Source organism: Trachymyrmex cornetzi, unplaced genomic scaffold (assembly GCF_001594075.2).
Source record: "Trachymyrmex cornetzi isolate Tcor2-1 unplaced genomic scaffold, Tcor1.1 scaffold129, whole genome shotgun sequence".
Classification (NCBI taxonomy): domain Eukaryota; kingdom Metazoa; phylum Arthropoda; class Insecta; order Hymenoptera; family Formicidae; genus Trachymyrmex; species Trachymyrmex cornetzi.
This window is the reverse complement of record NW_017295861.1, coordinates 1,657,886-1,671,584: the sequence shown is the minus strand read 5'-3', so window position 1 is coordinate 1,671,584 and position 13,699 is coordinate 1,657,886. Positions and strand designations below refer to the sequence as shown.

The 13,699-nt window shown below is 31.5% G+C and overlaps 1 protein-coding gene across 1 annotated transcript; it reads right to left on the bottom strand.

Annotated features, from left to right (window-relative positions):
• Positions 1 to 11,706: 11,706 nt before the first annotated feature.
• Positions 11,707 to 12,889, bottom strand: zuc (Mitochondrial cardiolipin hydrolase zuc). Its single transcript, XM_018522171.1, has 3 exons — positions 12,398 to 12,889; positions 12,116 to 12,300; positions 11,707 to 11,948 (listed from the first exon to the last, which is right to left on the bottom strand). Exons 1-3 carry the CDS (start codon positions 12,658 to 12,660, stop codon positions 11,707 to 11,709), a joined length of 690 nt encoding a protein of 229 aa, XP_018377673.1. The 5' UTR covers positions 12,661 to 12,889.
• Between the last annotated feature and the right edge of the window lie 810 nt (positions 12,890 to 13,699).

Below are 13,699 nucleotides of genomic sequence, written 5' to 3'. Positions count from 1 at the left end.
ACCCACAAGCTGTGACATATCCTCGGCCCACTTTCCCGTTTCTTCATTATACATATTATGTATTCCAATATATAGTTTTCAATCCAAATGTATAAACACGTGTAAAATTCAACATTGTGAACATACAACAAGCTCATTATTACGGTGTTAACCGAGACAATTATAATAATTTGATATGAAAGATTGAGAAAAAAATATAGAATATTCATTTTTCTCGTAATAATTTATTGTCGATAAAATCATTTCGTTGATAACAAGTTTAATATCCTTCTTTACTTCTTTTTCCTTTCTCAATGTTTGCCTTTCTTCTCTCTTAGTTTTTCTTTTCTTTTTTTCTGTTTCTTATCCTTGTTTTCTTCCTTTCCCCTTTCCTGACTCTTTACTTTTTCTTTTCCTTTTACTTCTCTCTTCTCTAGTTTTTAATTTCACTAGCAACGCCATGCATTATGGGTGTTTGAGGCCATTAGTTACACCACTGGCGTACATGCATCAAACGAATGTCTCGACATGCACCCGCGTTCCATCATCTTCCTTCCGATGCGCACGTATTTTGGACTGGCGTGCCGCTATTTCCATCCACGTGGCGAGTATTCTCAGCGGCTTGTTTTGACAAGCGCCGAACCGACTGGATACTTGACAGGACGCTATCTCCGCAAAGCGGACATCAAGTACATATACAGTGTGCAGGTATGTTTGAACGCATCGTCACATAACACACGATGAGAGATTTAATCGATTGGTCCAATTCAAAAGTCAATAACTAATGCACGCGCGTAACATTTGCGAGCATCGGAAAAACAATAAAATTATTCAACAAATTGCTCTTACCATTCCATTACTTTTATTATATTTATTAATATCTGATTAAATTAATAGATCAGTAAAATTGATGAAATCATTAATTAAAAAGTCTGTATTAAAACTAGGACGACAAAACAAAATGGTATTCTCATTTTTAATATTTATTTCTATTTTAATAAAAAATTATTTTTGAGATATTAAAATTTAAAAAAAGAATGTTTATTCTTGTTATAGAAATTTTATTCAATTCTTAATAGAACACAAACGAAACAGCAATTTAAAAAAATTCAAGTACATTAAAACATAAAACAATTATTTATAGAAAAAATAATTTTAAATATTGTAAAAAAAAATTGTAGAAAAGATTAAGAAAAAGTATTCAATAATTTGCATTGTTATAAAAAATAAATATAATATTTATAACTATTAAAAACAATAATTCTATCCTTTCTTATATCATAGAACAAAAATTGTATGTAGTAATCAAACAGAAGAGCAACTATCAAACAGATGTTATCTCTTTTTTCTCTTTTATTTGTAATAAATCAGAATTTCGTGAAATGAATTAAACATTGTATACATCAAAATATATTTGTAGAGGAAAACGATACCAAACAGTTGTAAAATAATACGTTTACGCGCTAAAAATAAGAACATAAAAAAAGTTATATATATCCAATGTTTTAAATACCAGAATTGAAAAAGTTAAATTTATGATGTCGTATAGAACTGAAATATAAATATACATCAAAAGATAATACAAGTTGATGTTAGGCGCCTTCTCACGCAGACGTGCTGTCTCGACCAAGTCGCGTAATGCGGTTACTTGACGAAAAATAAAGCCGGGCAAGCCGCCACCGGGGACGAGTATCGTCATCGATCCTCCGGTCCAACGCCCCGATGTCTATTTTCATGCCGTCCAACCTATTTATATATCATCGTACGGACAACGTTCCACATGTATCGGTGCACGTAGTGATCGGTGCACCGCGGTTGCAGCGACACTACATCTTAATCATTTTCAATCTAACAAATTCGTTTGTGAAAAGACATCTATATTTTCGAACGTGGTTGATATATAATCCTAGAAATAGATTTTTTTTTTTTAAATAGGGAATTTTTAATATAAATCTATTCTGGAATATGCATAAAGTTTCGATATTTTCTGAAAATAGTTGAATGAAAAGATGTCAATAAAAATTTAATCTTCTATTTCAAAATTTAGAATTACGAATTGAAGACTTCTTTCTATTCATTAAATTCTTTTCTGCTACTTTTATTCTTCTATCTATATATGTTTTTATTTTTATAATTAGGTAAAGTTGCTTTCAATTCGTTTTTAGCTACATTGAGCTTAGTGATAATCGAGGTAATATAATAATGCATAGAGGGTTATAAGTCGAAGAATGTCATAAGTCATATTTGATTCCGGACGTTCAACCTGTGTGATCTCACAGGAATGAATTTTCTTTAATTCCCTTTAATCCATCTATTTCTATTAGTACCTTTCTATGAATTCCTTTCAACTTATCTCTCATAGGATCAGGACAACTAATCAATCGTGTGGGAGTGCGAATTTACGACGGAACCACCCGAAGCATTTCGACTGTAGGGTTCTATGTTCGCTTTACGACGTTGCATGATTGCCCTCTGACGTCAAAGAAAACGCTCCACGGAGTGTTCATGTATACATGGGGGCCTCGCGAGAGAGAGAGAGAGAGAGACAGGATTAAAGGTCGTTCGCCCCGTCACTGGGTTCAAGCGCCTTTAGCGGGGCGGATGCAACCTATATAAAAATGCGACGATGATAAGGACGAGAACGCGAGGATGCGCGCGATTGCGCGTTGAAACATGTAAGACTGGCGGGACACTGCTCGCTATTAGACAGACACATGTACACATTGCAGATAAACCTCCTCTCGGATGTAAGAAGAAACTGATGTTTCCTTAATTTGTCATTAATCAATCCCCTAATCAAAATTTATTTCCCAGACAACATATCCAAAATGAGGACACGGTATTGTCTGGGTTTTATTACAACTCTTAATCTCGAACCGATTTTAAATCTGAGTGAGCTAGGATAATCCGAACAAATACATGTTTTAAAGGATATTTTCGGAGTATTGAACACAGACGCGCACATACACGATTTCCAATAGTTAAGAATATCAGCGCTATTTCCGCTTGTTAATAACTTTAGTGCAGTAAAGTTGCATTTAGAAAATGGAAATCGATATTTCGAGTTAGAATTTATGCTTTCCATTTGTGACATTTTCATTTATAATTTTCAAATTTCTGAAAATCTTTCCTGCAAATATTGTTATATATATATATATATATATACATATCATAAATGCTAATAAATTTTAACAAAATGTAAATGTTAAAAGCATATTAAAGTACACGCTATTTTGTACAAACGGATTCATAAATTAGATTATTATAGGAGATAAATGTTAAAAAGGATTTTTTCAATCTCTAATTATCATAAATTTTGTGGCCGATTTGGAATTCTTTGATTTTTAACAGAAATATTAATGTTTTCAAACAATGATTAAAATAAAGTAAAACTAGCTTCTAAAAAAGATGACAAAATAATTATTTAATTATTTTCAAGCAAACTAATAGAATTTTTATTTGAAAATTAAGTTACGATAATATAGCTATTATCGTAACTTAACATATGCACAATTTTAAAAATTAAGAGAAGAGATAAATGATAGTTTCCTTCAACACACACATTATACTAAGGAAAAATGATCAGATTGATCAAAGCGTGTTAAAATTATTTGATAATATTGAAAGATATATATTGATTTTAATAGATCTAGACAGAATATGACGTCCAAAATCGAGACATAGACTGGTATTCATAGTCGATTCTTATTTGAGGTTGTCTTAAAATGTCATAAGCCAATCAGAGAGCCGTATTAAGACATTACTAAGGGTACGTTCGGGGAGACGCTGTCAACACTACCAACGCAAACGCTACTAACACTGTTCGTACAGCCAATAGCGCGATAGTGATAGTGAGTTCCATGAACGCTACCCATGAACTACCTCGGAGACAAAAGCGTTGGTAGCGCAAGTTATAGCGGCAAACGCTACCAACAATGACGTCACAGATGGTTCGTAGCGTTGGTAGGGAGCTCTCCGAACAGCGTTAGCGTTCGATAGTGCTAGTAGCGAGCTCCCCGAACGTACCCTAAGACAGCTTTAAAATAAGAATAGATAATAAATACCGGCCATAAAACAAGCTTATATAAAGACGTTATTAAGACATCCTTTAACACCCTGTCTAAAAGATAATGACTTAATGACATTTTTAAGACGTTACGTACCTTAATTTTAGACATCTTATTTGAGTAAGTCTAAAAAGTATATATTTGTATAATATATATAATTGTTCATACTTAATAAAATTTCGTTCTATAAAGAAATTGCGCAAAAATCGAATTATATGTGTTATATTTCCAAAATATTAGCTTTTTATATTGATTGCAAAATATAGATTATGGATAAAAAATGATCATAAATTCAATTATGATATGTCACAATAACATGTAATAAAACAAGAAGAATCATATCTCATTGCGATTGCCTCCAATTTTTCTTTTTCTTTCTTTTTTCTTAATTTTCCCCCAAATAATAAGTAGCAGCTGTTCTTTCCAGAATAATAAAGTATAGCCGACGGGGCGTGGATCTATTTCGGGCCAAGGGTTAATATTTGATGACGGCAGGGTTGCCGTCAGTGTATCTAAAAATAGACAATCAATACGGCTAACTACACGGTACAGAATTAAGATCGTAAGCGGACGTGTATGCGTGCGGATACTTCAGGATTATCAACCCTTGTCAAAGGATTAATTTCACATGAACACGCATATCCGTAAAGTTTCAACGTGACTAATTACACGTGATATTAAATATTCGCGTGTCATGGAATATGATAATATTATCTAACCGTGTAAGTGTTATTACGATACGGAATAGAGGGAAAGAATTCCAATTTTCTAATTAATTCCAATAATTTAAGGTTAATTTTCTCTATTTTTTCAATTTAATTATTTTATGTTATTGTCCAATGGGTGGTAATTTTAAAGAGTAATAATCCAAATTTGCTTGAACAATTTATAAATTAATTATATTCTTCTAATAAATGGCAAAAATTTCCTTTTCGGTCCATTAATAGAAATATTTAATATAATCAAGAATTAAATCTGCATATAATATATCTATATTTTAACATTTTGGACTTGATACAAATAATATTACTATGTAATATCGTTGCGTACTTTATGTAAACATCGTTGTAAATGTTCTCATGTGAAAATCATAGCTTTTCGCGAGCAACGAATCGCACTTTTTATGGCACCTGGCAGGTGTTCAGAGTGCTTCGACACACTCGCATTTACACCCTCGTCGAACTCTTTTTGGCGACAGTACGGCTCGACTCGACTTCTAAAATCGTCCACTCGAAGGGAAGGAAACGAATAAAAACGAGATGCTGATAAACAATCGAATAAATCGCAGTTGCAAGGGTATTTTCGAGGCTTTACTCGCGAAAACAATTCCGCGCTTTCAAAGCGTAGAAACTAATATTAGATTAATGAAACTTTATAAGGATTGTGAAACGAGGCGTCAAGAATAATAAGCGTGCAAGCATAATGGTCCTCGCAATTACGCCAATTTGATTTTCCAATCTGAGAAAATTCCGCAAGTACATCCCATTCGACGCGTAACGGCCAGTTTCCATGATTTATACCATTTCATTTGCAATATAGTTTCGAAATCGGTCTAAAACCATTCTTTATTCGTATCGCGTACATGCAAAGTATCATGAATGCCCTAAAACTTAAAACTCACTAAACCAAGTATCTGCTAATTTATTATTATTATTATTATTAATATTAAGGTGTACCTCATTTTCATACAATTTTAATACAACTAATAGAAATTTTATTCTTCCTTAAAAAATTTTAAAGTTCTTGATGTTTTAAAAAGATTTATAACAAGTAAATCCAAAAAAGAGATATACATATAAAATGCCAATTTCACATTTCCATAATATAAAAACTATAATAGTTCTGTCAGGAGTTCTTACTACTCTAAATAAAAAAGCTTCAAAAATAATAAAGTTCAATAATAATTTTTCAATTCTGGCAGGGAAATTTTCAAATTTTTTAAAAGTAAATTTTTTTCAGAAATCCAACTTTCTTTAGAATTCTGTGAATAAAGTATACTACACAATTTTTATGCCAAAATTGTTAAAGTTTAAAACGATTTATTTGAAATAAAGATATAACCAATTTTAGAAGTAAAACATGAAATAGGTAGTTACAAATCTAGAAATAGACTTTGTATGGCTGCAAATCTTTATTTTTTATATTTAGTTATCAAAATTATTTTAAAACGTATCAAGAATTTTCTAGGATTCAGAATCAGAATTGTATCAATTATACAACGAACTAAAAGCATTAATTTTAATATTATTTTTATAGAGATCTCAATATAGATATTTTTTTCAAAATCTTATATCTGCATATTAATATACAGAGCAAATCAAAAGTTGTGTATTTTAAAAAAATTAAATTTTTTAGTCACATATTGTATAATAAAATAAAAGTGTTAGAAATAATAAGCGTCTTTAATTTTCAAATATTTCGCATTAATAATACCTTAACGCACGCAAATACAGATGGCTTCTAAAAAGAAGGAAACTTTCCTACCTTGACGTCGCCTTGGATCACGGAAGGTTGATTCCACTAATATCCCGTCGTCATTCTTGAAGACCTCTAAGGTATCGCAAATGCAGTACAAGCGTGATTGGATGCTCGGATGTTTCCATACAATTGACCGGGAGTTTCCGTACTTCATCTCGCGCGGGTGAAATTATTCCATGTTCTCACGATTACACTATAAACATAACATAATGATTACCTGATATTTTTTAAAACTAATTATACGTATTCTTTTATATACCATATTTTCTCTTTTTATACCATATTTATTGTTAATAAATTAAAAAGTCATTCCCAGCAATATAAAAATTCGTAAAAAAAGTACTGTAAGATAAATTATTCTATCAATCATGGCGATCATAGTATTAATTACAGCAATTTCAATTATATTTTATATTACCATATCTATTATATCTACGTGTAAATCTCTCAGGAACCCCACAACTCTAAATTCTGAACAAAGTACAAGTGTTTGATCTGCAAAGGGTTTTCAAGCCGCTAGAATTTCTGGATTCAAATAAACGATACTGAGTCTAGCATACTAGACTTTATAAAACTAGAACACTTGACAAAACTTTATTGCAAAGGATCCCATTTGAAAGTATGAAAAATGTATATCTATTCTCACAATTAATTTAAGGAGACTCCTTCAAGTCTACTTCCAGCATAATCGCGAGCGGCTAGAATACTAGCTCAGAATATATCTGAGGAATCATAACTTTGAATTTATCTCTGCCACAGCTAGGTTAGTCCATAGTACGTTAGTCCATAGTACGCAATAGTCCGAGATAGTCCCAGATTTTACATAAATTCTATATCAGACTCGTAGTGCTCGAGCGGTTAAAAGATAGTTCCTTCCATCCTTTTAATTTAGGAAACAATTACAAGCAGTGATTACAGTTAATAAAAAGGTTATCGTGACCAGCGCCATTTATTACCTTATATATTCTAATTAAATAAAGTGCTTTCTACAACCATATTATTCTACAATTATAAGCGCGTTAATTACAACTGTAATTACAGCATTAATTACATTGATTTTCCGCTTCTGTTCTACAAGCGATTATAGCGACTAATCAGAAAATGATTACATTCAGTGCTAATTACTACCAATTACTATAGCTATAAATACTCTCGATTATTACACATAAATATAATGTATTTTAATTATAATTCATATTAACTCATGTACAGAATTTTAAAAACGTGAAAAATGAAAAATAACTATATCGATTTCGTGATTTTAATCTACAGAATAACTACTAGCAGTAATTACAACTAATGAAAAGATTATTGTCATTACTGTCAATTACTATTTACATTCCAATTAATTATGCACAATACAATTATAAAAGTAACATTAACTTCATAATTTTAATTTACAGAATAATTATAAACATCGCAGCTAATAAAAAAATTATTGCAATCACTGTTCAATCACATCATATTCTAACCCTTAGTACTGCACAATTGAGAGAATTTATGTTCTACATATTTCTTTTCTTAGAAAAACCACAAAAGCACACACACACATCATTTAAGCATAATGACTTATAACATTTTGATACATTTTTTTTTAAATAAACTACGTTATAAATACTTGTGAAAGATATTAAGTATATATATAAAAATTACTTAATGATTTTTGTATATTTCTTAAAGTGATAAAAATTTACTTGGAACAAACCCCAAGTAATGATAGCACAGAATTCGTTTGACGAAACTATTGAACGTTCACTTGTTACCATACGAGTAAACATAAATCTCGACACAAGATAAGATAGTTGGTCTGTTTAGTGTTTCTTGATTGCCAACGCGGTATATCATCCATGGATGCTATAATCGTACAGAATTTATTTAACGAAACTATCACAAATTTGTTATCTATAACCCAAGAAGAAATGACATTATTTATCGCCATTTTGATGTCAAATTTTATTTGCTGGGAATCGACGTACAGCTGTAATTTGTTGTATATCCCTAATGGAAAAATTTTTACGAAAAACTACATAGACAAGATCTTAGAAATTCTTAGTTTTTCATAGATATTCATAGCGAACGTATAATAGCGTTGCTTGTTCAAAAATCTAAGAAATCCTTCACCCTTTCCGTATGTCTTAATTCTGATGTTCATCTAATTACGATTTTTACTGAACCTTTTTTTATATCTTATTAAAACAAACAATATGTCATTCTACGAACATACGAAAAATTGATCTATTCTCAATTTCATCAATTTCTAACACAAACAAACCTCACTCTACGTCCCTAACTACTAAGAATATCTATGAAAAACTAAGAATTTCTAAGATCTTGTATCAATCTATTTTCTGTACTTTTTCATGAAAATTTTTTCCGCCAGAGATCTCATATATTGTTTACCTGTAACGAACGAATGTTTCATTAGATATGATCGGGATGATCTAAATACTTGATAAAAAGTACCTGTCATTTCAAGTTTCTCGCATGATTGTAAGGATCACTTTCGCGTACCCTGTCATTGGAATCTATACCTACCGAAATTTGAATCGGGGTCTTGATTTCGCGTAGCGACGAAACGTTAATTGTGACCACGAACGGCGAAATCCGCCGCAACAAACCCGTTTCAGCAAACGTCCGTCACTTTAATCGGTACTGCTGATAAAAACTCACGTTTATTACGCATTATCGACGGATAAAATTCGCGAAACATTACGACACTATTTGCGCTCCGCTTTCCAAACCGACGTGACGCGTAACCGAAAGTGTCATGGCGGCTGAAAAGGCGCGCACGGCGCGGGCGCAGGCGCGGCGTCGCCAATAAAGTCACTAGAGGTTTGTTCGCGTCGCATGCTCCAGCATACTCCTATTTCCTCCTACTCACTCAAACGCGCTCGTAGAGTGAGTAGGAGCTCTGGTAGGAACATGTTGAAGCATGTTGGAGTATGCGACGCGAACAAACCTTAGATGTCTAAAGTACCGCAAACTCGCATTCATTGGCTGCGTTCAGCAGACTCAACAGTTTTTTGCAACCGTTTTATGATTCCTCGCTGAAATAGGACTATTCCTTTAAATCTAAAAGTATAATCCAATCAGCGCGACGAATCATAAAACGGTTGCAAAATTGCTGAATCTGCTGAACGCAGCCATTTTGACGCGAAACGCGGCCATTTCAAATTTATGCATTTGAATATACGTACTTTATTTGGTAAAATAAAACTGTCACGTACGTAAATAAATATTTTTTAATTGTCATTAGTTTATTTATGACCAAAAAAATATGTATGAATGCTTAATTTATGTATTATTTAGTTTAATACGGGTTTATTTGTTGTAGAAGTTTAGTGCATGAAAGTGCATGAAGGGACATGTAAGAGTCCAGTTTAAAAAATGCACCACCATGCCTGAAATCGTGTATTATGTACATTTCGGCCATTTTGACGCGCTATTTCTGAAATCAATTGCGATACTTTAGAAATCTAGTGACTCTAGTTGCCAAATATTACAAATATTCGAATATTCGGATAATTTAAAATTATTAATAATAATGTTTTATTAAACTTTTTCTATAAAGTTATGAACAAATTTGCAAGTCTAAAATTTAAATTACTGAACGGACATCTATAATAATATATACGTTTTGGAAATTTTAAGTACATACGAGATTTTATAGACTAACACACATGATACGATAATATATACACGAAATTGTCGTACATTTTAAATTTTTCTCTGAAAGACGAAGCTTATTTTTTATCTCTATTTTAGATTTATGTTATCTGATTATTAATTTTGCGGATAAATATTATCCATCTCGTTTCTTTATTTTTTTCCGTAAAAAATTCATTTTTACTTAGATTATGATAAGGAATTGTCCACATCTAACTTATAAATCATGCTACAATATCTATTTTTTTTCTGTCGTTGTCTTTCTATAATAAGAAATACATATATATTTAAAAAAATATATTTATTTGATAAAATTCAAATTTTTTACAAATTTTTTTGCAAATCTTTACTTATCTCTATCCTAATACAAATTTCTTTAGCATTAAATTAATCAAGAGAAAAAATAATAAGATCGGAAGAATAAATTTTTTTTAATTGTTGCATCCGTTTTCTTATAGAAATATTAAAAATGTAATTAATTACATGCACAGTTTACACTGAATTTATTTAATAATAACTAAGAGTACGAAAAAAATTTGTGTATGTACTAAACATCATAAAATGAATCTTGCCGCGTTCTCTTTTTAAATATCACAGGCTAACTAAAATAAAATAAAACAATAACCTTTCATTAAACACGTTATATTAAATGACGCACATCTATAATTGAATTTCTCTTTCAGATCTCTTTATATGCGACCATGAACTCCGAAGACCATGACTGTTCCCGGTTAAAGAAAATCAATATGCATCACGACCGCAGCTTCATTTGTGCGAAAACAAAGGCTATCCTTAATACCAAGACAGTACCACAATGACGTCAGAATCGTCATGGCAACTCCCTTTGGTACACCCACGCCGTATGTATTATTGCATCAAATTTAATCCACCAAAACACAAAGATTCATCCAATTAGAGAATTAAATCCTATAGTATCTCATAGTTATATCAATTATTTCGAAACAGAAATACATGATACACGTACAAGACAAACTGAGGCAATGTTAAAAAGAAAATGTGTAAATATATCAAATGAAATGTTATATTTATGCACACATATAGATAAAATATCTGTGTTGTCATATTAGAACTTCAAAGAAAATGATTTCATGTAAAATCTACACATGAGGAAACTTCATCCGACTCTTTATACTTTTATGAAGAGTTCAGCATACAAAATTAAATATAGATAAAATATCTGTGTTGTCACATTAGAACTTCAGAGAAAATAATTTCATGTAAAATCTACACATGAGGAAACTTCATCCATCTCTTTGTACTTTTATAAAGAGTTTAGCATACAAAATTAAATGTAGATAAGTTACATAATCTTTTATCTTAAATTAATCTTAATAAAAATTAAATTTCATTATGAAATACTTTCTTATAACTTGTTTTAAACAAGTTAGCATATTGCAGTCCAAGAATCTTGGTCTGAATCTATTAAAAAATAAAAGCATTAAACAAATGTCTATGTTCTTTACTTATTGTAAGTAAAAACGTTTAAAATAAATTGTTAATGTGTAATTAAATTTTCAGAATTAGTTTCTATAGCAGTGAGCATCGTCAATATCCTTTCAAATTCGTGTACGAATGGCTTAACTATTGCTGATTCGTTAGTCACTAAAACATTTTCAAAATTTCCAAAAAATGCTGATTTAGTCCAGTTTATGCTGCCTGTTAACAAAATGTTATTGTCAATAATAACAAATTTATGATGCACCAAGAAGTCTAATTGTTTGAATACTGGTTTAATGCCTGCAAAGCAAAATAATGTCAACTAGGTTGATTACTAAGTTGGCACACATTATATAAATTTAATATAAGATTATGTGTTGTAACTAAATTCTTCATATATTTGTTTCTAACTAAATTATCCATATAATATATGTTTCAGAGAGAGAGAGAGAATACTTGTCACAAACCTTCTTTGTAAAAGTTCATTAATTGACTTCGATCACTATGTGTCATGGAATCTTCCAATATGATCCTTACGACAACATTTCTGTTTTTGGCCCTTATAACTGCCTCTGCCAACTCCGAAAATGTAAAGAAATATAAACATATGTCCAAAGTATGAATTGCTGAATCCAAATAATACATAATCTTCCTGCAAATACATCAGATATATTTTATACAGTTGCAAGCAATGAGAAAGATGAAATAAATAATTTTATTTTGCCTTTATATCACATTGAAAAAGTTACCGTAAATGTCTTATTGGACAATTCAGCTTTGCACATGGTGTCATACAATTCAAATGTGGTCGACATAAAGAACAGTCTTTCGAAAAAAACATGACTTCGAAGATTTTTCCTTCTGTATTTTTGCAAAGCTGCTTTACAGAACCATTGCAATTGGAAGAATCGATCACTTTCTTCCGAGAATATTTATGTTTCTTGTACAACTGCCACATTATTTCTGACACGATAACTCCAGAAGTTATTGCAATGACAATTTTTTTCATCATTTTAGGCCCGAGTTAAGTAATTTGGAAATCTTGGGAAAAGCAATGTGTGCTGGAGATACTTCAGTCAACTTAAAGGTTAGGAATCTCTTGCTTTAATCAATGGAGATTGGAGAGTATGCACAGTACGCATTTATGTGTCAAAAAAGAGATTTTCTTAGTTCGTTGATCTGATAAAATAATACTTTACACACAGATATAACAAGGCACAAATTAGTTGTTTACGGCCTTATTTACTACGTTTACACAGCACGCTTAAAGGCCCGTCTACAATACACAGAGTAAGAAGTAAGAGTAAGAAATTGACCAATTGCAGTCGATTATTCTTCTCACATTCGACTGTGATGGGTCAATTTCTTACTCTTACTTCTTACTCCGTGTATTGTAGACGGGCCTTTATGCGTGGTCTACAATGACAGTAGCAGTAATGGATTAGGTTGTAAGAGTAAGAAATTGACCAATCACAGTCGATTATTCTTCTCACATTCGACTGTGATTGGTCAATTTCTTACTCTCTTGCTTCTTACTCCGTGTATTGTAGACGGGCCTTCAGAATGGCGTTTTCTAGTAAATAAAAAATAACGTATTCTAGTAAATTACTAGAATACGCAGGTTACGCTTACGTAGGTTACGCCGCATGTGACAGCATCCTTAGGGCCATTCCTCACAAACTTGCATAGCCACATAACCATATGCATAAAGAAAGTTATCCAATCACATTTCTGTTATAAAGACAAACGTAAAATACGATTGGATGATTTTCTTTGGTAATTATTCAGAATACCTCCCTCACCTCCGATTTCGATAAAATTAGGCTCATTCGACGCGTTTTTGCATGAAACGAAAGAATCTGGCAGAAAAAAATGTCGCTCTGCCTCGCGAACCGAGATATTTAGCGTTAAAGTTGACGGCTAAGGAGGTTAGGAAATCCGTCATACCGACAATGTGTAATAAATTAAACGTATGTAGTAGTGCTTAGACAGTGTCCGCTTGGAATATTTGTAACCCATGTAGACAGTGGGGTGTATAGACAGTAATGCTT

Bases quoted from the DNA above. Each gene is read 5' to 3' on its own strand.
- zuc (XM_018522171.1), bottom strand. From the start codon at position 12,660: ATGATGAAAAAAATTGTCATTGCAATAACTTCTGGAGTTATCGTGTCA. The intron at 12,301-12,397 runs GTAACTTTTTCA...ATGTATTTGCAG, and splicing joins TGTCCAATAAGACATTTACG to GAAGATTATGTATTATTTGG. The intron at 11,949-12,115 runs GTTTGTGACAAG...TTTGCTTTGCAG, and splicing joins AATGAACTTTTACAAAGAAG to GCATTAAACCAGTATTCAAA.